The sequence below is a fragment of the Loxodonta africana genome, chromosome 4, assembly GCF_030014295.1.
Source record: "Loxodonta africana isolate mLoxAfr1 chromosome 4, mLoxAfr1.hap2, whole genome shotgun sequence".
In the NCBI taxonomy this organism is placed as follows: domain Eukaryota; kingdom Metazoa; phylum Chordata; class Mammalia; order Proboscidea; family Elephantidae; genus Loxodonta; species Loxodonta africana.
In genome coordinates, this window is record NC_087345.1 from 725487 (window position 1) to 745642 (window position 20156).

The 20156-nt window shown below is 59.3% G+C and overlaps 1 protein-coding gene across 2 annotated transcripts; it reads right to left on the reverse strand.

Annotated features, from left to right (window-relative positions):
* Positions 1–12: 12 nt before the first annotated feature.
* PANX2 (pannexin 2) lies at positions 13–14959 on the reverse strand. 2 transcript variants are annotated; one of them, XM_064283311.1, is made up of 3 exons: positions 14734–14959; positions 1652–3118; positions 13–1159 (listed from the first exon to the last, which is right to left on the reverse strand). In XM_064283311.1, exons 1-3 carry the CDS (start codon positions 14957–14959, stop codon positions 816–818), a joined length of 2037 nt encoding a protein of 678 aa, XP_064139381.1. In that variant the 3' UTR covers positions 13–815. The 2 variants fall into 2 exon arrangements, 1 of the variants encoding a protein (XP_064139381.1); XR_010321654.1 differs by lacking the exons at positions 13–1159; positions 1652–3118 and adding an exon at positions 7016–8500 and having other exon boundaries at positions 14734–14830.
* Positions 14960–20156: the final 5197 nt, after the last annotated feature.

Genomic DNA, 20156 nt, shown 5'->3' on the forward strand with positions numbered 1-20156 from the left:
ACAGGGCGAGTATTAGAATAGTATTTATTTGTATGCTCAGTGCTACCTTGTGAATACTGTGGTCACGTGTGGCCGTGGCTGAGGTAACAGGGGCCGGGCCAGGCGTGCTGGGCCTTGGCCCAGGGGCCAAGGCAGGGCTTGTGGCCCAGCGGGGGATGTGGTTATTGCGTTGGACTCCTTCGGCCTGGAGGCACGCTCACCCACACACTCGTCCACACACCTGACTACTCACTCAACCACCTGTTTTAACTCGTTAAGTCTCCTGGCGATAAATATAATCGTTGATTACAGTAATCAAAATAAAATACATGTATGTCAGGTTACAAGAAGAAAGTGCATGGAGGTCTCCAACTGGGGGGGCAGCCCAGCCCCCCCAACCCGAAGGCTCCTAGTCCCTGTGGGGGGCGGTGAACCCCTGAGCTGTGACCCCTGGGGTGTGGCTGTGGTGAGGCCTGGTGGGAGGGTACCTTGTCCAGCCACAAGCATAGCCCTCGCTTCCCAGGCCCAGAACCAAACTGATTAAAAAAATAAACTCTTAGCCTTACAGCCCCACACCTACAGCTGTTCTCAGGATGCAGAAGTTGGGGGGGGGGCTCTGATGGGCCACAGCTGGCCCTGCCCCTGGCCAGTGCTGGAAGGATGCACCTGTGTGGGCTGGCCGCCTGTTGAGCCTGGGGGAGGCACTGAGCCCCTGTGCATGCGGATGGATGCTGGGGGTGGGCAGTGCTGAGCAAGCAGAGGCTGCGTGCACATGGGGCTGGGTCACTGGAAGGTGGCCTGTGCAAAAGGCCTGTGGCAGCTGGCGGGCCTTCCTCTCAAAACTCCACTGTACTCACGACTGTCCTGGGCTCATCGAAGGTGGCAATGAGGATCTGCTGGGGGGGTGGGATGGCAATGAGCTCGCCCATGTCCGGGGGCACATGGGGACCCCCTTCCTCATCTTCCCGGGCCTCATACAGCGTGTTGATGTGGAGAAGGGGGTGAGTAGCATTCCGGCTCAGGATGGCCAAGGGGTCAGCCTTGCCCAGGCCTGCTGGAGACATCGGGGCTGCAGCAGGGGCCTTGGGGGGAGAGCAGAGATGAAATGGGACTGTGGCTGGAAGCCCTGCCCGGGCAGGATCTGCTGAGAATGGGAGTTCCTTCTCGGAGAGTGGGCCATCTGCAAGCAGCCAAGAAGGCGTGGGTTACAGGTGTGTCACAGGTGTGTCACTGGCCCTCAGTCTGCCGCTCACATTCTGCTGCCCCTGCGCAGCTGTTCAGCCAGACCTCAGGCTTGGGCTGGTGGCTGAATTCCACCCCTGCCCTGGGGTGGTTTGGCAGGCTTGCAGTAACGCAGAGCACTTCTCAAGGGCGTGGGTAGGCCTGGGGACCTTATTAACAATGGGGGAATCAGAGGAAACCGCCCAGCAGCCAGGCCCAGGCAGCCTTCGTCCTTCCTCCTCCTCCCAGCGCGCTGCTACTGACCCGGGCAGCGGGTCCACTTCCGCCCCGCCCCCCACTTCCAACTGGTGGCTGATGGAGCTGGTTAAACTCTGAACCCCCTTCCCCGCGCCCCTGGGCTTTCCCTTCCCGGCAGCAGAGCGTTGGACTCCCACCCTGGCGATCTGGGGCCGCCCCTTCTCCCGGGCCTGCCCACCCCTAGCTGCCCTACCTTTGGTGGACACGGCGGCCAGGCCCAGCATGCACTCCTCTCCTTGCGAAAGGAAGCTCCCCTCCTGGCTCCGGGAGGCAGGCAGGACGGCGGCGGGAGCGGCCTCGGGCTTGGGCTTTTTGGTGCCCAAGATGTAGGGGTGCACGTCCAGGGAGAAATGCCGCGCGTGCTTCTTATCCCCTGCCGCGGCGGGCGGCTCGGAGGAGGCGGCCGCGTCCCCGCCGCCCTTGTAGTGGTGCGCAGCGCGGGCGCCCGCGTCCAGCAGCGGCGCGATGAGCGTGTCGGTGGCCGTCTTCCTGCGCACGGGCTTGGGCTTCTCGGCCTTGCTGTTCTCCACGCGCATGATGGCTAGCTGCTCCTTGAAGGGCTGCGGCAGGGGGTTGCTGGTGGGGATCCACTTCATCTTCTTGCGCGGGCGCTTGACCACCGGCGGCTCGGAGGAGGCGTCGGGCTCGGCGGGGTTGGCGCTGGGGTCCACCGTCTGGACGCCGGAGTCGCGCACGGTGGGCGTGGAGTCGTGATTGGACTGCGCTAGCGCGGCCAGCAGCTGCCGCACCACGTTGTCGTACATGAGGTCGCTCTCGTTGGTGATGAAGTCCAGCCGGTTGAGCGACTTGATGTGGTCGCGGTTCTCGTTGCAGAACATGGCCAGAATGTTGATGTCGCAGAACTGCGAGCGGCGCCACTGGCGGCGCGTCTTGATGCCCACCTTGTGCAGCTTGTCGAAGATGAAGTTGCTCTTGCGGAAGATGAAGAGGTGGATGAGGTTGACGAGGATGATGAGGTTCATGAAGCACAGGAGCACTATCTCCACGCCCGCGACCAGGCGCTGCAGCTGCACCGACGGCAGCTTGCAGCTGACGCGCACCGCGGGGCCCGGGCCGCCTGCTGGCCCGTCGGGCGAGGCGCCCAGCGCGCACGTGAACTCGTTCTGCTTCTGGGTGGCATAGTAGGTGCACAGGTAGGAGATGGGCACCACGCTGAGCAGCAGGATGAGCACGTGCCGCGCCAGGTACAACTTGGCCAGGAAGTTGCTGCGGCCGCGCCGCTCCAGGTACTTCTCGAACAGGTTCTGCTCCGGGCTCTTCTCCTTCTCAGCGTTCTCGATGATCTCCCGCTTTTCGCGCTCAGTGATGCCGGGCCCCTTGGACTGGATCTGCTTCTCGATCTTGGGGGCCCGGCCTTCGGCCGCGCGGTGGTAGCAGTTGTCGATCTCCTGCAGCAGAAAGTTGAGCTCCGACGTGAGGCGCGTGGAGGCCAGGAACTCCCAGCCCAGCGCGGGCACGTACATGATGGCGGCGAAGGCCAGCAGCGCGTAGGGCAGAAACTTGTGCTCGAACAGGGACGGCCAGAGACTGGCGTCCACGCCGGGCAGCGCGTCCCGCAGCTCCGTCCAGCAGTAGCCGCGGGCGTACAGCGCCTGGTCGCGGGTGAAGTTGTGCGGAGTGTAACAGTAAATGGGCTCCTCTGGGGGCAGAGAGGAGACACGGGCTGGGGGTGGGCGGGGGAAGGAGGAAGGCTGGGGGTGGGTGGGGGGAAGGGGAGGGCTGGGGGTGGGAGGGTAGAAGGGGGAGGGCTGGAGGAGGGGGAAGGGTGAGGGCTGGGGGAAGTCAGGGTAGAAGGAGGAGGGCTGGGGGTGGGCCGGGGAAGGGGGAGGGCTGGGGGTGGGTGGAGGGAAGGGGGGCTGGGGGTGGGAGGGTAGAAGGGGAGGGCTGGGGGTGGGCAGAGTAGAACGGAGAGGGCTGGGGGTGGGCAGGGGGAAGGGGAGGGCTGGGGGTGGGAGGGTAGAAGGGGAGGGCTGGGGGTGGGCTGGAGGTGGGTGGGGTAAGGGGGAGGGCTGGGTAAGGGGGAGGGCTGGGGGTGGGTGGGGGCAAGGGGGAAGGCTGGGGATAGGGTGGGGGAGAAGGGGGAGGGCTGGGGTGGGCAGGGGAAGGGGAGGGCTGGGGAAGGGGGAGGGCTGCAGGTGGTTGGGGGAAGGGGGAAGGCTGGGGGTGGGTGGGGAAAAGGGGGAGGGCTGGGGGTGAGCGGGAGAGAGGGTGGGCTGGGGCCCACCCAGGGAGGGGAGTGGGGTGTGGGTCCTAGGGCTGGGCTGGGGGCAGGCCTTGGGGGTCCAGGAGTGAGACCCAGGGAGGGGATCTGGGGGTGGCCCAGGCAGGCTGGGGGCAATCCCAGGATGGCGCTGCAGGTGGGCCCCAGAGAGGGGTGGCGAAAGCCTACTGGAGGGGAGGGCAGGTGGGGGGACGGAGGGGATCTGGGCAAGTGCCAGAGGACAGGGCTGAGATGTTGAGAGGATCTGGGGGCAGGACACAAGGGTGGGAGGTGCTGGGGGGAGGGGCTGGGCTAGGGAAGAACTGGGAGTGTACTGGAGGGAGGGGCAGTGGGTAGAACCAAGAGGGGCTGGAGGCGTGACCGTGACCGAGGGAGAGGGGCTGGGGACTGCTGGAGAGGGAGGGGGACTGGCTGGGGAGACCATAGCTGGGTTTAGGGTGAAGGACACAGTTTGGGTCTGGTCTGCTTTTCTGCCCAGACCCCTCCCAGGGTGCCCTGGCCGGCTTCTGGCCCCACGTCTATAGTACCCCCCTCACACAGTGGCCTGCATGGACCCTCCCATTTCTGCCCCATATTCCCACCCATGGCGGGTGTGGGGTCTCACCTTGGGTGTCCCCCATCGCAGTCAGCAGCGGCACAGCTGGGGATAGGAGCACGTCCTAACCCCAGGACCTGCGAGCACCACACACTCCTGGTGTGCACGAGGAAACCGGGTTCTACTGCCACTCAGCCAGGGCCCCTCTTCCAGTGGCACAGCTGGGCCCCGGCCCTGCCTGGCTTTGCATCGGGGCTGCCGTGGAGGGCAGTTGGCAGGGATGGTCTTACTAGCCAGGTATGACAAAGCACATTTTCCGAGATAACAAATGAGGATTCCCCAAGACCCCTGTCAGGGCAAGAGAAGGACCCCTGAGCTCTAAGTAAGTGGTCGGGGGAGACCCCTGGATCCAAAAGAGGAAGAAAGCACACCCCAACTGGTCCAAGGTGTTTTCCCACTAAAATTGAATGGTTTAAAGCTCCCCATTTCTCAGGTTGTTATCAAACTTCCTGTCTCCCCCCTCTAATGCAGGCCAGACAGACCCTAGCCACAGTGCAGCATAGTCAGGTCCAGCCAGCCAGGTCCCCCTTCCTCACCCCCCAGAGGTCCCAGGGCAGGGTCTGCTTGAGGCCCTTGTCCTGTGGGAAGTGAGAAGTGGTCTCCAGGAAGCAGCAGCACCAACATGGCATCTATCCCTCCGTCTCTCTGCTCCTCTGACCCCTGTCCTGATGCCTGCATTGTATACAGAGAGCTCATTCGACGAGACCTCTGTCCATGGCTTGGCGGACCGGTGGTCCCTGTTGATGCCACTCAGGTGCCCCAGGGGAGGCTGGCAGACTCCACACCTGGGCAGGGAGACCCCACAGTCCACAGGTGTTTCCGGCCCTGGCCCCAGAGCAGCAGCGAGCCCTCACTGGCCCCAGCATTCACGGTCGCCACCCCAACTCAGACCTAGCGCTGAGGCCCAGGTGGCCATTGCCACCATCCTGGCAGCAGTCTTGGAGATCCCACACTGACACACAGGGACTCAAAGGGATTGCAGGAATGTGGCCCAGCAGGGAAGAAGGCCTAGAGGCGGGCCCACAACTCTCCAGGGCTGGAGTCAGGACTCTACCTTTAGGGTACTGGGGAGTCATGGAGAGTGTGGGAGCAGGTGTGGACAGGCCAGAGTGGGGCTTGTTAGATGCAGGGTGGTGGGGGGAGAGGCTGGGGTAGAGGGCCATGAGGAAGCTGCCATCTCAGTCCACACACCAGATGGGAGGCCTGGCCACGGCATGGGGCAGGTGGGGGGAGGTCTTGGGAAGGAACACCTCGTACCAGTGGCCTGTGGCCTTCACCCCAGATGAGAACAGGGGCTCAGGGGCCAGTGAAAAGCTGGACTCAGAGAAGGGCGAATTGGAAAAGGCAAAGGAACCAGCTCTCTTGGTTGAAAAACAGCATTTATTCACTTATTTTTTGTCCTCACAGCCATCCCAGGAGCCCAAGGCCAGCGCTCTCCTCTCTGGGAGAAAAGAACGGCAACAGGTGTGTCTCCCCTGGGGTCCACCCTGCAGCAAGGGGCCCGGCACCCCCAGCCCTGGGGGAGGCCCAGGCAGTGGGGATGCAGGAACAGGAAGAAGGGCTCCCCAGCTCTGGAGCGTGGGGTGGCCCGTCTCTGACCGTGGGCACTGCAGGATGCTGGCTGGAAGTGGGGTTCCTAGGAGCTCCCATGTACCTGTTCTGCCGCCTGGAAGGGGCTGGATGGGGTGTGGCAGCCCTGGGGGAGGAGGCTGGAGAGCCCCTTTTTGCTCCTCCACTGGGCTCTGCACGCCTGCCTCCATCTCTGCTGTTTCTTTCGGGGGTGGCTGCAGACAGAGGAAGAATCTTGGCTCTGCCCCTTTGACCCTCAGTTTCCTTTTCTGCTCAGTTGAGGACGGTGACACAGCTTTGCAGGGCCACTGCAGATAAGGGGCCTGTGGGCACATCCAGCGGGGTCTCCTTCCTTTCCAGATGGGACTGCTGAGAGCAGCAGCAGAGGAAACAGCATGGCCGAGGGACACACAGACCCTTTCTGGGCCAAGAAAATCCTGCAGGTGGCCTGGGGGAGGCTGGCTCCTGGCACACAGGTGCCAAGGGCATGCGGGTGTGCAGCTTAGGCTTGTCCTGGCAGGACCTGTGGTGCTAGACCCAGCAGTGGGAGGGAAAGCAGGGCGTGGACACCTGGTGGTTGTGTGGGGTGGCTGCTGGGGGGCCCTGCCACAGGGCCTCTGTGCCCCTCCTTAGCATGCCCCAGAGAGGGTCCCCGTGGGAGAGGCCCACATAGCTGAGCCAGCTCGGGAGAAGCAAGCACTGCTTGGCCTCCAACCAGTGTGACCCTGGCAGCCCCTGTGGCCAACACCCCATAACCCTGTCCACAGAAGGTCCAGGAGCACCAGAGGCCCATCACAGTGTGGGCACTGGGAACACCAGCAGCGAATTTCTTGACTTGGGAGGGGCCCAATGCCTGAGACGCAGCTACAGAAAGAGCGAACTGAGCTCCGAGCGCAAACGCGGCGATGCCTGTGGGCGGCAGAGGCCCCCTGTGTCAGATCTGGTCCAGGAACATCCATCCCCCATCGGCCCCACCCGCCGTCCAGTGTCCAGCTCGCAGATGCATCACGTCCCCTTCCAGAGGGCAAAGCCGCCAGTCCACCCACTACCTTCCCCCCCAACCCTGGCACAATCCAGCCTGTGCCCCCTCCCTACAGCACTGGCGCCCCCGCTCCACAGGGGAATGGGACAGCCCCCAGGGATTGGCCGGCGAGCTCCCCCATCACCAGCAGACGTACTCATGGCTTCCTCCATTGTCCTGCCCTCCCCGGCCCCCCCAGACTAGCCTCTCGCATGGGGTGGTGGGTGGTACAGGTGGGCTCAACAAGGCCCTCCTAGTCCCGGAGCTTGCGCGTATCCCCCTCCCATGGGAAAGGGACTTGGCAGATGTGACGGCGGCGGGGGGGAGGGGTCCTGGATTACCTGGGTGGGCCCAATGGAATTCCAGGGTCCTTATTCGAGGGTTTTTTTATTCGAGGGAGGCAGGTCAGAGAGAAAATGTAGGGATGCAAGCTGGGATTAGAGGGGGGAGGGTGCCACATTGCTGGCTTTGAAAGGGGAGGAAGGGGCCAGAAGCCACAGAAGGCAGGCAGCCTTGAGAAGCCAGAGAAGGCAAAAAAAAAAAAAAAACAACAAATCTCCCTGCAGCCACCAGAAGGAACCAGCCATCTGACACCTTGGTTTCAGCCCTGTGGGGCCCATGCTGGATTCCTATCCTCCAGGACTGTGAGAGAATAAAACGTTGTTTTAAACTGCTGAGTTGGTGGGGAGCGCCACACTGCACAGGATGCTCAGACAGTGGCCGCCCCCTCACCAGCTGTCTGCCTCCCCTCAGGCCATGGGTGGGAAGGGTCTTGGCCTGTACCCTCCCATCTTGCCCCGCAGTGTGACCTCCCACACAGTCCGCTGAAGGATGGTGCTTGCACAGGCTTGGGGCAGAAGCAGCCCCGCCCGGGGCAGCCTGTCTGCAGGCCTGGCAAAGATAAGGCGGAGCTGCCTGGACTGAAACCCAAGGTGGCTGAGTGTTGGGGGGAGTGGTGAAACAGGGTCAGGAGGTTCAGCCAGCCAGAGCCCCCTGTGGCTGGTGCCTGAGGGCGGGACCCCTGCTCAAGAAGGGTGGGAGGATGAGGGGGCCACCAATGCCTGGACTGGACCTTCCATTCCAGAACAAACCCTCTTCTTAAGCTGGCTGTGGAGGGGGAGGTTCCGACTTCCCACAAGTGAAGACGCCTTCTTGGGAGAAGGCCTGACTCACTCTGAAGATGAGTGGATGGATGGATGGACAGATGGAGCCCCACGGGCCCAGCTGGAAATTACTCGGCCAGCGCGGGGAGGGAAAACATTTCCAGAAAGCTGTGGTTGTGGAATGTGGTCCCCAGACCCATGGTGGCACGGGCACCCTGAGAGCTGCTGTCTCCCACACAGCTGCTGGGGCTTGTCTGCACCACACAGCCTTTCAACCCTGAATTTCTGTCGTCTTTTTTTTCTTTTCTGGTGAAGGAAGATGAGCCATGGAAACTCCACACCAGGAGATACCTCTGCGACCGAGCAGTCAGAAAGATTTGTCCAGATTATATCAGCGAATACCCGAAGCACTGTGACCTTGTTATCTGGCTATTTTAGGAAAAAGCAGTCCTTGGTCCTTTCCGAGCCCCCACCTTCAGGGTCCATGTTGTTGTTGTCAGCCACTGACAGGTCTGCAAGGCAACAAAGCACAAGTGGTCCTGCACCACCCCCATGACCGTCCGCCTGGGCCACTGTGAGCCACGGGGTTTTCACTGGCTGGTTTTCAGAAGCAGATTGTCAGGCTCTTTTTCCCAGGCCACTTAGTCCGGAGCCTCTGCTGAGACCTGTTCGGCATGCTAGCAACACACAAGCCTCCACTGACCAACAGGTGGCTTCCAAGGAATCTGGGAAGTTCTTCAGTTCTCTTTACCCTGGCACCACGCTAGTAGCCTCTCCGGCTCCCTCCTTCCTCAGCTGAGCTGGTCCAGGTGTTGGTGGGGGTATAATCACCCGACTTCTTTAGGGGAGAAGTCATCAGGAAATCCCACCCCCCAACCCCAGCCTGGGGATGTGCCACCTGGAGCTGGGCTGGGTCAGGGACTGCCTCTGTGCCCAGGAGAGGTCTGGTTCTAAAACAGGCAAGATGCAACCCGCAGAGGGGCTGGGAGCCTGTTGAGCCCTTAGCACCCGTGTGCCAGCTCAACGGTCCTCGCCATAACCCTGTGAGGTGACAGTTATTTCTGGCCTCGCTTTATGGATGAGAAAACCAGGGCACAGAGAGGTCATGCTTCTTGCTCAGGGGCTCACAGCAAAGATGCAAGGACTAGGAGTCCACCCTGGGCATCTGAGGAGCACCCACACTCTGAACCCCCAAGTTCTGACTGCTGAGGGCACCAGGGCCCCACTGCCCAGCCTCCCTGGGCAGAGAACCAAGAAAACGGGCCCTGGCACCCCCGCCCAGCAGCCCCTCCCCTGACCCATATACGCCCCTGTCCTAGGCGATCTCAGGGTCCCATGTAGGCCTCCTCCCCAGTCCCGGTGAGTCGGGCAGAGTTGGGGCTCTTAGTGCCACTCTCTTCTGGACGTAGCTGCCCTCTCTCCAAAGGTCAGGTTTTCTGAAGCCTCCCTTTTGCACCCATCTGAGTGGTCCCCCGTGTCAAAAGGCCCAACACCCTGGCCCTGCACCCCAACGTTCCTGGGGGGGCCCTTGGCCTGTGTGTGCTGGGTGGGATAAGCCTCAAATTCAGGAGTAGCACGTGTTCAGGGTGAGACAGTGCACGCTTCCAGGCACCTGGATCAGTGTGTCCTTCCGCCGGACCCACTCAGGAGAGACGAGAGGCAGCCAAATCTCAGAGAGAAGGTGGGCAAGGACCAGGGCGACTGGGGCTGTGTGCAGTGAGGCTCCTCATTCAGAGAGATGCAAACATGGAAAATTCAACAGCCCTGTGCTCTCCGCCGGGACACAATCTCCAGGGCCATCCAATCCCATCAGGCAGGGCCAGAGCCCAGGACTCAGGACAGCAGGCCACCACACCTACCACCAACCCCCATGGGCCACATCCATCTGTGAGTGTCTACCCCAGAGAGGGGACACACCGCCAGATGGCACAAAGCGGAATATCAGAGGGTTGGGCCTATCTTGGGGGTCACTGAGGGCCTGATCCACACCTGTGCTCACAACTTAGTCCGTCCCACTGTGCACATCTGTGACCTGAGCTGGTCTGCGACCCGTACGTGAGCACCCGTGTGTGACTAGACGTCCCACTGTGCACATCTGTGACCTGAGCTGGTCTGCATCCCGTACCTGAGCACCTGTGTGTGACCGGACATCCCACTGTGCATGTCTGTGACCTGGTCTTCGTCCCGTACGTGAGGACCTGTGTGTGACTGCATGTCCCACCGTGCATATCTGTGACCTGAGCTGGTCTGCGTCCCGTACCTGAGCACCCGTGTGTGACTGGATGTCCCACTGCTTACGTCTGTGACCTGAGCTGGTCTGTGTCCCGTACCTGAGCACCTGTGTGTGACTCGATGTCTCACTGTGCACGTCTGTGACCTGAGCTGGTCTGTGTCCCATACCTGAGCACCCGTGTGTGACTCAATGTCCCGCTGTGCACATCTGTGACCTGAGCTGGTCTGTGTCCCATACCTGAGCACGCGTGTGTGACTCAATGTCCCACTGTGCACATCTGTGACCTGAGCTGGTCTGTGTCCCGTACCTGAGCACGCGTGTGTGACTCAATGTCCCACTGCGCACATCTGTGACCTGAGCTGGTCTGTGTCCCGTACCTGAACACGCGTGTGTGACTCAATGTCCCACTGTGCATATCTGTGACCTGAGCTGGTCTGTGTCCCGTACCTGAGCACCCGTGTGTGACTTGACGTCCCACTGTGCATGTCTGTGACCTGAGCTGGTCTGTGTCCCGTAGCTGAGCACCTGTGTGTGACTCAATGTCCCACTGTGCACATCTGTGACCTGAACTGGTCTGCGACCCATATCTGAGCACCCATGTGTGACTGGACGTCCCACTGTGCACATCTGTGACCTGAGCTGGTCTGTGTCCCATACCTGAGCACCTGTGTGTGACTCAATGTCCCACTGCGCACATCTGTGACCTGAGCTGGTCTGTGTCCCGTACCTGAACACGCGTGTGTGACTCAATGTCCCACTGTGCATATCTGTGACCTGAGCTGGTCTGTGTCCCGTACCTGAGCACCCGTGTGTGACTTGACGTCCCACTGTGCATGTCTGTGACCTGAGCTGGTCTGTGTCCCGTAGCTGAGCACCTGTGTGTGACTCAATGTCCCACTGTGCACATCTGTGACCTGAGCTGGTCTGCGACCCATATCTGAGCACTCATGTGTGACTGGATGTCCCACTGTGCACATCTGTGACCTGAGCTGGTCTGTGTCCCATACCTGAGCACCTGTGGGTGACTCAATGTCCCACTGTGCACATCTGTGACCTGAGCTGGTCTGTGTCCCGTACCTGAGCACCCGTGTGGGACTTGACGTCCCACTGTGCATGTCTGTAACCTGAGCAGGTCTGTGTCCCGTACCTGAGCACCCGTGTGTGACTTGACGTCCCACTGTGCATGTCTGTGACCTGAGCTGGTCTGTGTCCCATAGCTGAGCACCCGTGTGTGACTCAATGTCCCACTGTGCCTATCTGTGACCTGGGCTGGTCTGTGTCCCGTACCTGAGCACCCGTGTGTGACTTGATGTCCCACTGTGCATGTCTGTGACCTGAGCTGGTCTCTGTGTCCCGTAGCTGAGCACCTGTGTGTGACTTGATGTCCCACTGTGCACATCTGTGACCTGAGCTGGTCTGTGTCCCATATCTGAGCACCCATGTGTGACTGGATGTCCCACTGTGCACATCTGTGACCTGAGCTGGTCTGTGTCCCATACCTGAGCACCTGTGTGTGACTCAATGTCCCACTGTGCACATCTGTGACCTGAGCTGGTCTGTGTCCCATACCTGAGCACCCGTGTGTGACTCAATGTCCCACTGTGCACATCTGAGACCTGAGCTGGTTTGTGTCCCATACCTGAGCACCTGTGTGTGACTCAATGTCCCATGTGCACATCTGTGACCTGAGCTGGTCTGTGTCCCGTATCTGAGCACCCATGTGTGACTGGACGTCCCACCGTGCACGTCTGTGACCTGAGCTGGTCTGCGTCCCATACCTGAGCACCTGTGTGTGACTCAGTGTCCCACTGTGTACATCTGTGACCTGAGCTAGTCTGTGTCCCGTATCTGAGCACCCATGTGTGACTGGACGTCCCACTGTGCACATCTGTGACCTGAGCTGGTCTGTGTCCCATACCTGAGCACCTGTGTGTGACTCAATGTCCCACTGTGTACATCTGTGACCTGAGCTGGTCTGTGTCCCGTATCTGAGCACCCGTGTGTGACTGGACATCCCACTGTGCACATCTGTGACCTGAGCTGGTCTGTGTCCCATACCTGAGCACCCGTGTGTGACTCAATGTCCCACTGTGCACATCTGAGACCTGAGCTGGTCTGTGTCCCATACCTGAGCACCTGTGTGTGACTCAATGTCCCAATGTGCACATCTGTGACCTGAGCTGGTCTGTGTCCCGTATCTGAGCACCCATGTGTGACTGGATGTCCCACCATGCACGTCTGTGACCTGAGCTGGTCTGCGTCCCATACCTGAGCACCCGTGTGTGACTTGATGTCCCACTGTGCACGTCTGTGACCTGAGCTGGTTTCCGTCCCGTATCTGAGCACCCACGTGTGACTGGACGTCCCACCGTGCACGTCTGTGACCTGAGCTGGTCTGCGTCCCATACCTGAGCACCCGTGTGTGGCTCGATGTCCCACTGTGCGCATCTGTGACCTGAGCTGGTCTGTGTCCCGTACCTGAGCACCTGTGTGTGACGATGTCCCATGGTGCACACCTGTGACACTGTGCTGGTCTGTGTCCCATACCTGAGCACCTCTGTGTGACTTGACATCCCACTGTGTACATGTGACACTGAGCGGGCCCACATCCTGCACCTGAGCACCTGTGCATGACTGGACGTCCCACTTTGCGCATGTGACACTGAGCAGGTCCACACTCTGTATCTGAGCCCCATGTGTGACTCGATGTCCCACTGTGCATGTCTGTGACACTGCACTGGTTTGTGTCCCATACCTGAGCACCCGTGTGTGACTCGACATCCCACTGTACGCATGTGACACCTAGCGGGTCCACACCCTGTATCTGAGCACCTGTGACTTGACACCCCACTATGTGTCTGTAATGCCAGACAGGTCCGCACCCCATATTTGAGCACTCGTGACTCAACGTCCTACTGTGCACGTCTGTGATACCAAGTGATTCTGGACCCGGTATCTAAGCATCCGTGACTCATCGTCCTACTGTGCATTCACGCCCTGTATGCCCGAATGGGTCCCTGCCCTGTATCTGAGCACTGAGACTTGAGGTCCCATTGTATGGGTCTGTGACGCTGGGTGGGTCCGCGCCCCCTATCTAAGCACCTGTGACTCAGTGTCCCACTGTGTGCATCTGGGACACCGAGCAGGTTGGCACCTGTACCTGAGCACCTGTGACTCGATGTCCCACTGTAAGCATCTGATGCCGGGTGGTTCTGCACCCCGTACCTGAGTGCCCATGACTCGATGCCCCCCTGTGTGCATCTGTGACACCGAGCGGGTCCGTGCCCCATACCTGCGCACCTGTGACTCAATGCCCTACTGTACGTGTGTCTGAGAACAAGGGAAGGACTGCCACGTATTTCCAGTTGGGGCTGCCTCTAGGCCCCCTGTCATCATTCAAACCCAGGTGCCACGCCAGGCCTGTGGCCCAGTGGTGTGTCAGCAGCATGTGTGGGTGAGCTCTGCTCGGCACGGTCTGGGTGCGTGGGGCCTCCCGTCTCCCGTGCAAGTGCACTGTGTCTGAGCATGTCTGTGTGTCCTAGTACTGGTGCCCTGAGGACAGAGCCAGAAGAATATTTCCTCTGCCTGGGGGTCCACCCAGGTCGGGTATCACAGGCCACAGGGAGCTCCTGGAACGTGAGAAGTCTTTGGAGGTTTCTGGAAGGGGCCTGGAAAGCATGGCTGACACATTTTGGGAAAGACCCCCTGGACATCTGGGTCTGAATCCCCTCCTGCATCAACACAGACCCCAGGTGTGAGGATGCAGCCAATTCCTGGTCTCCAGCTACCTGCTTCCACCTTCACCCTCTAGGTGGGCTCTGGAGCCCACACCTCATTCCCTGTGGCCCAAGCCTCCTAGAGTTGTGCCCCTGCCCTTTGGGGCTGGTGTGTCCTGTATAGACTCCACTGCTACGTGCTCTCCAGAGCCTACCACAGGCCCCGCCACAGCTGCCAAACCCTTCAGAGGCTCCCCATGCCCAAAGGGAGGCCGGCCAGCTTCTCAGCGCTTCTCCTTGCCCTCCCTGCACCCCATCTGCCCATGGCCTCTGCGCCGCCTCCCTGCACCCCATCACTCGACTTCTGCATCCACTGACCCTGCCCTGGCCTGAGCCATCTGTTCATCTGTAATGCCTTTCTCTGACCGTCACCGGATGGTGCTCACCCTGCTCACCCCACCCTCCATCTCCTCTTTTGTATGTGACATTCTATAGGCCAGACCCAGGGTCTCATTTACCACGGGTCCAGGAAGGGCCTGGTCCACCTCAGGCGTGAAGAGTGCAAGGCAAAACAACAGTGAAACCAGGAGTGGGGTCTGGGACACGAGCAAGCACCGGGCGGGAGAGGGCCTTGTTGGGAAAGCCCTGGGGCGCCGTCTGCAGTCGACATCGCCAGGCCAGTGCGGTGGGGCGCTCAGCGCCCGCGATATGGACAGCGCCAGTGGCCCAGAGGGGACCCGGGAAGCAGCTGGGACACCTGCGGACACGCGCCCGCCCGCCCGCGCCCCCGCCTCACCTGCGAAGTTCTTGGTGAAGACCAGGGTGACCAGCAGGATGGGGACAAGCACGGTGCCGATGGTGACCACGCGGTCGAACGGCAGCTCCAGCTTCAGCTGCAGAAGCAGCGCGGCCAGCGCGCCCGCCTTGTCGTCCTGGGCGCCCGGCAGGATCAGCTCCCGCAGCTTCTCGCCCGCCAGCAGCGCCGTCGCCATGTCCGCCGACTGCTCCAGGAGGTGGTGCATGGGGGGCGAGGGGCGGCCCGGCGGAGGGGGGCGCGGGGCGGGGCGGGGCGGGGCCGCCGGGGGGTCTCGGGGGCGCGGGCGGAGGGGACGCGGGTGGGGCCGGAGGCGCGCGGCGGACCCGTGCGTGGGGGCGGCCCGGGGGCGGGTCCGCGGCGGGGGCTGGGGCGCAGGCCGCTGCCCGGGGCAGGGGTCGGGCCCGCGCGGGTGGGGGGCGCAGGCCGCCGCCGCCCCCGGCCGCCCGCCCGCCTCAGCGGAGCCCGGCCCGGCGCGCTGGCTCCTCCCGGGCCGGGGGCGGCTGCTGTCTGTGGCCGCGGCCCGGCTCCCGCCGGGGGGGGGGGGGGGCTGTTTACCTGCGGCGACTCCGCGCTGGCTCCGCCCCCCACCCCCCAGCCACGCAGATGCGGCGCCGGCGATGACTTTGCAAAAAATAATGAAATGAAATGAAATGAATGAATCGCCTGGTGCTTCCTCGGGACGGCGTGGGTGGGTAGGTGGGTGGGCGTCTCGCAGCCACGGGCCGGGGGCGGGGTACCGGCGCGCGGTAGAGATGGGCTGAGCTGGGCCCGATCGCTGCACCCCCTCCCGCCCAGCCCCGGGCTGGGGGCTCCTTCGTCTGGCCTCCACCAGTCTCTCTCCCGGGGAGGCCGCCTTCTCCCACCTCCCTACCCAAAGTCTGCCCCTCCCCCGCCCCCTCTGGCGCTGAGGGTCCCACTCACCCTGGGGTGTTAAGGACACAGGCCAGGAGGGCTGGACTCCCCCCCCGCCCAGCCTCGGGCAGCCGGCCGCGACACTGTGCGGGTCGTCGCGCTCCAGCCCTGCGCCCATCCCCCTTCACCCCACGCCTGTCCCACTTCCTTTCCAGCTCCCCATCTCCTCCCCGTCCCTGCATTCATCGCACAACCCATTAGCATGGGTCCACAGGCACTCGACAGCACTGGGTTGGTTTTTACGGACACTTCTCCCAGCCCCTCTGCCGTCAGCCCTTGGGGCAGAATCGGGGGGTCTTGGTGCCTCCGGCCGGGGGCTCCCTGCCACCCCAGGACAACTTCACACACACTTTTGGGTTTGAATCTCAGGCTCAGCTCTTCCCTCCCTGAGCATCTTCATCAGCTGCCAGGGAAGACAGGCTTCCTTTCAGGGGTTTTCCTTCTTTCATCAGTGGTCCCTTCCTCTATACACCCAAAAACCCAGAACAGTTGCAGTTCAGAGCATTAAGACACAGCGACCCTACAGGCCAGAGTAGAACTGCCTCACAGGGTTTCCAGGTACCAGCTGGTCTATTCCAACTGCAACCTTTTGGTTAGCAGCGGAGCTCTTAACCACTGTGCTCACCAGAGCTCCTCTACAGGGCACACAGATTAAACCTTGCAAGATATCTCGTGTGGTTGGAGTTCTAACATTGCTCAGTAATTTACTCCAGAGCCAGGCACTGAGCACCCCATTTTGCAGGCACTGAGTTTCCCTGTGAGGGTCCAGCTACAGGGGGCACATGCTTTACCGTGCATTCTATTTCTTCCTTCTCTTACCGGTCACCCTTCGTGTTTCTGAATCACACCAGCTCCTGGGCTCCAGCCCTTTCTAATCTCACAGTTCTGGACGCTGGGAGTCCAGATGGGGGTACTGGCTGTGTTGATTCCTTTTGAGGCTCTGAGGGAGGATCTGCTCCAGGCCTCTCTCCCAGCTTCTGGGGGCTCCAGGCATTCCTTGGCTTGCAGCTGCATCTTCGCATGGTGTTTTCCTCCTTTGTGTGTGTCTGTTCTCCCCTTTCGTGGACTCCTGGGTGGTGCAGTCAAGCAGCGACTAACCGAAGGGTCTGAGCCCACCCAGAGGCACTTGAAAGAAAGGCCTGGCAATCTGCTTCCGAAAAGCCTCAGCCACGGAAACCCTGTGGAGCACAGCCCTCCTCTGCACAGGTGGCGTCGCCACGAGTCGGTAACAGACTCACAGGCAGTGGCCTGGTTCCCTCTTTTATAAAACGGCCCTCAGATGGATCAGGTACACACTACTCCAGTGTGACCTCAAGTTAACCGTAACATCTGCAAAGACCCTGTTTCCAAACAAGATCACACTCACAGGTACGGGGGCGGTGGCTAGGACCTCAGCGTATCCCTTTGGGGACATGATTCAACCCATAACCAAGTCCGTATCTGTAGATGGATCTCCCTCTATGCTCCCTGGTTTACACGTCAGTGCCTGGGCCTTTACCAGTGTGTGATGGGTTGAATCGTGTCTCCCAAAAGATATGTTTAAATTCTAGCCCCCGAACCTGTAAATGTGACCTTGTTTGGAAAATAGGGTCTTTGAAGATGTTATCAGTTAGGCTAGGATGAGGTCATGCTGGAGCAGGGTGGGTTCTGACCCCATCTGAGTGGTGTCCTTGCAGAAGATACACAAAAAGACAGGGAGGCAGAGGAAGGATGCCATGTGGCACTGCAGCTGCAGGCCAGGAATGAACATCCAGGGCCTCCAGAAGCTGGGAGAGAGGAAGGGACAGGTTCTCCCTCAGAGCCTCAGAAGGAATCAACATGGCCAACACCCCGATCTGGGACTTCCAGCCTGCAGGCTGTGGGACAACGAATTTCTGTTCGTATTACTCACCCAGTTTGTGGTATTTTGTTAGGGTAACCGTAGGAAATCAATAGCGTGTTTTTATAACTAATTCAAGAAGAAAAACAAAGAGGGTACTTGCCCAATAATTATAAAATGATGACTTACTTTATAACTGTTTTGTAATTATAAACTTATTTTGTTAGACTTCTGTAATTACTTTTATAATAATAAAAATATAATTTAATTATACTTTAATAATTACTCTTATATTCATAAAGTTTTAAGGTGTATTTTGTAGCATACCTTATTATGTGTTTGGACAAGTACGTTTTCTTTTTCAGTAATGACTTAGGTACTCATGACTTTTACTTTTCCATATACATGTGTCTGCCAGTTTGTTGTACTGTGGGGGCTTTTGTGTTGCTGTGATGCTGGAAGCTATGCCACCCATATTCTAATACCAGCAGAGTCACCGTGGTGGACAGCTTTCAGCTGAGCTTCCAGGCCGAGACAGACTAGGGAGAAGGACCTTGCGGTCTACGTCTGAAAAAAATTAGCCAATGGAAGCCTTATGAATAGCAACGGAACAATGTCTGGTATAGTGCCAGAAGATGAGCGCCCCCCAGGCTGGAAGACACTCAAAAGACGACTGGGGAAGAGCTGCCTCCTCAAAGTAGAGTCGGCCTTAACGATGTGGATGGAGTAAAGCTTTCGGGACCTTCATTTGCTGATGTGGCACAATTCAAATGAGAAGAAACAGCTGCAAACATCCATTAATAATCAGAACGTGGAATGTACGAAGTATGAATCTAGGAAAATTGGAAATCGTCAGAAATGAAATGGAACACATAAACATCGATATCTTTGGCATTACCTGAAATGGACTGCTACTGGCCACCTTGACTTGGACAATCCTATAGTCTGCTACGCCAGAAACGACAACTTGAAGAGCAATGGCATTGCATTCATCGTCAAAAAGAACATTTTAAGATCTATCCTGAGCTATGACATTGTCAGTGACATAATATCCGTAAGTCTACAAGGATGGCCAGTTAATATGACTTTTATTCAACCACTAAGGCCGAAGATGAGGCAACGGAAGATTTCTACCAACTTCGGCAGTCTGAAATTGATCACAATATGCAATTAGGATGCATTGCTGATTACTGGTGATCGGAATGTGACAGTTGGAAACAAGAAGGATCGGTAGTTGGCCATCGCGGTGGCTGCCTCCACTGCTGTGCGTCCTCGTTCCCCAGAACGGGCTGTCCCTGGATGGGGCCAGGGCCGGGGCAGTGAGCAGAGGTCTCTGATGGCACCCTGCACGGCAGCTTGAATCTGCAGCCCCTGGCAAGCCCCTGGCTGTCCCGCCCTGCCTCCTTTGCAGCAGGAGAAGTGGAGGACTGGCTACATGGCCCAGCAGGAGGGCTGCTCTTCCTGAAACTTCTCTCAGGGATGGAACTTGTCTGGGGAGCAGTTTGTCCTTTCTCTTAGCTTTTGACACTTAGAAGGATCTCGAACGATTGAGCGGCAATGCTGTAGGAAGACATGTTTTCCCATCCTCTTATTTAGGTGAACATGCTTTCTCAGCTGTTACAGCTGTAAAGAGGGAAAGTAGGAAACAGTGATGAGCCCGTCTCATTGCAGCCCTGAGTCCTGTTCCCCCGTGAAGCTGGGGACTGTTTGCCAAGAAGCCCCTGCTTGCTCCTCACCGAGTGACACATTCCCAGCTCAGTTTTACTTCTGTTTTTCGTGCTTGGGAACATCTGCAACTCTGTGTGCTGTTTCCATCAAGGTCTTCTCCTCTTGTGAGGACAACCACCCAGAGGAGATTCTTGTCACCCATGGCCTCAGGGTTTCACACAGGGACACAAAGGGAGACCTCAGTTACGGTCTTTGTCTCCAAGCAGCCTTGATTACTACTGGTGTCAACAGCAGGGGTCATGTCATCCCACGTGGCGACCCCAGGTGCCTAGGAACTCTGGTCCATTACCCTCTCTTTGGGACCCCTGACCCCTGCCCAACGCAGCCAGGAGCCCGGCAGACGAGGCCCAGCTGTGACCTGCCTCTGCTGTGAAAGCTGCTCACGTGGCACTGGCCGTGGCGAGTCAAGTGACTGCACGCCCCCACGGGGCAGCAGGAAGCACTGAGAACACGTGTGATTCCCGCACTCTTCCTTAGCCTAGAAGGCCCTGGAGGAAGTGAATGGGAGGGACGCTGGAAGGTTCTGGCTGACAGCAGCTTGCCCCTGTACTTTGTGAATGGGTGGTGGTGGGTTGTCAGTCCCTGTAAGGTTTACATCTATCATCCCTGTGAAAGGCTGCTGTGACAAGTCTGCTTTAATATGGCAACAACTACAATACGCTAGGAATCCCATCAAAAATGAGCCCTGGTAGCACAGTGGTTAAGTGCTCAGCTGCTAACCAAACGGTCAGTGGTTCAAACTCACCAGCCCTTCTGCGGGAGAAGAGACCTGGCAATCTGCTTCTGAAAAGATTTATAGCCTTGGAAACCCTAGGGGACAGCTCTACTCTGTTCCATAGAGTCACTATGGGTTGGAATCGACTGGAACGACGAGGAGTTGTTTTTGGGAATTGTATCACAAGCAGCTGTAACAAGGACGAAGAAAAAATTGAGATACACGAGT

Excerpts from the sequence above, each read along its gene's own strand:
- PANX2 (XM_064283311.1), bottom strand. The coding sequence starts at position 14,959 with ATGCACCACCTCCTGGAGCAGTCGGCGGACATGGCGACGGCGCTGCTG. Across the intron at positions 3,119-14,733 it reads CTTCACCAAGAACTTCGCAG|AGGAGCCCATTTACTGTTAC; the intron begins GTGAGGCGGGGG and ends CTCTGCCCCCAG. Across the intron at positions 1,160-1,651 it reads GGCCGCCGTGTCCACCAAAG|ATGGCCCACTCTCCGAGAAG; the intron begins GTAGGGCAGCTA and ends GGCTGCTTGCAG.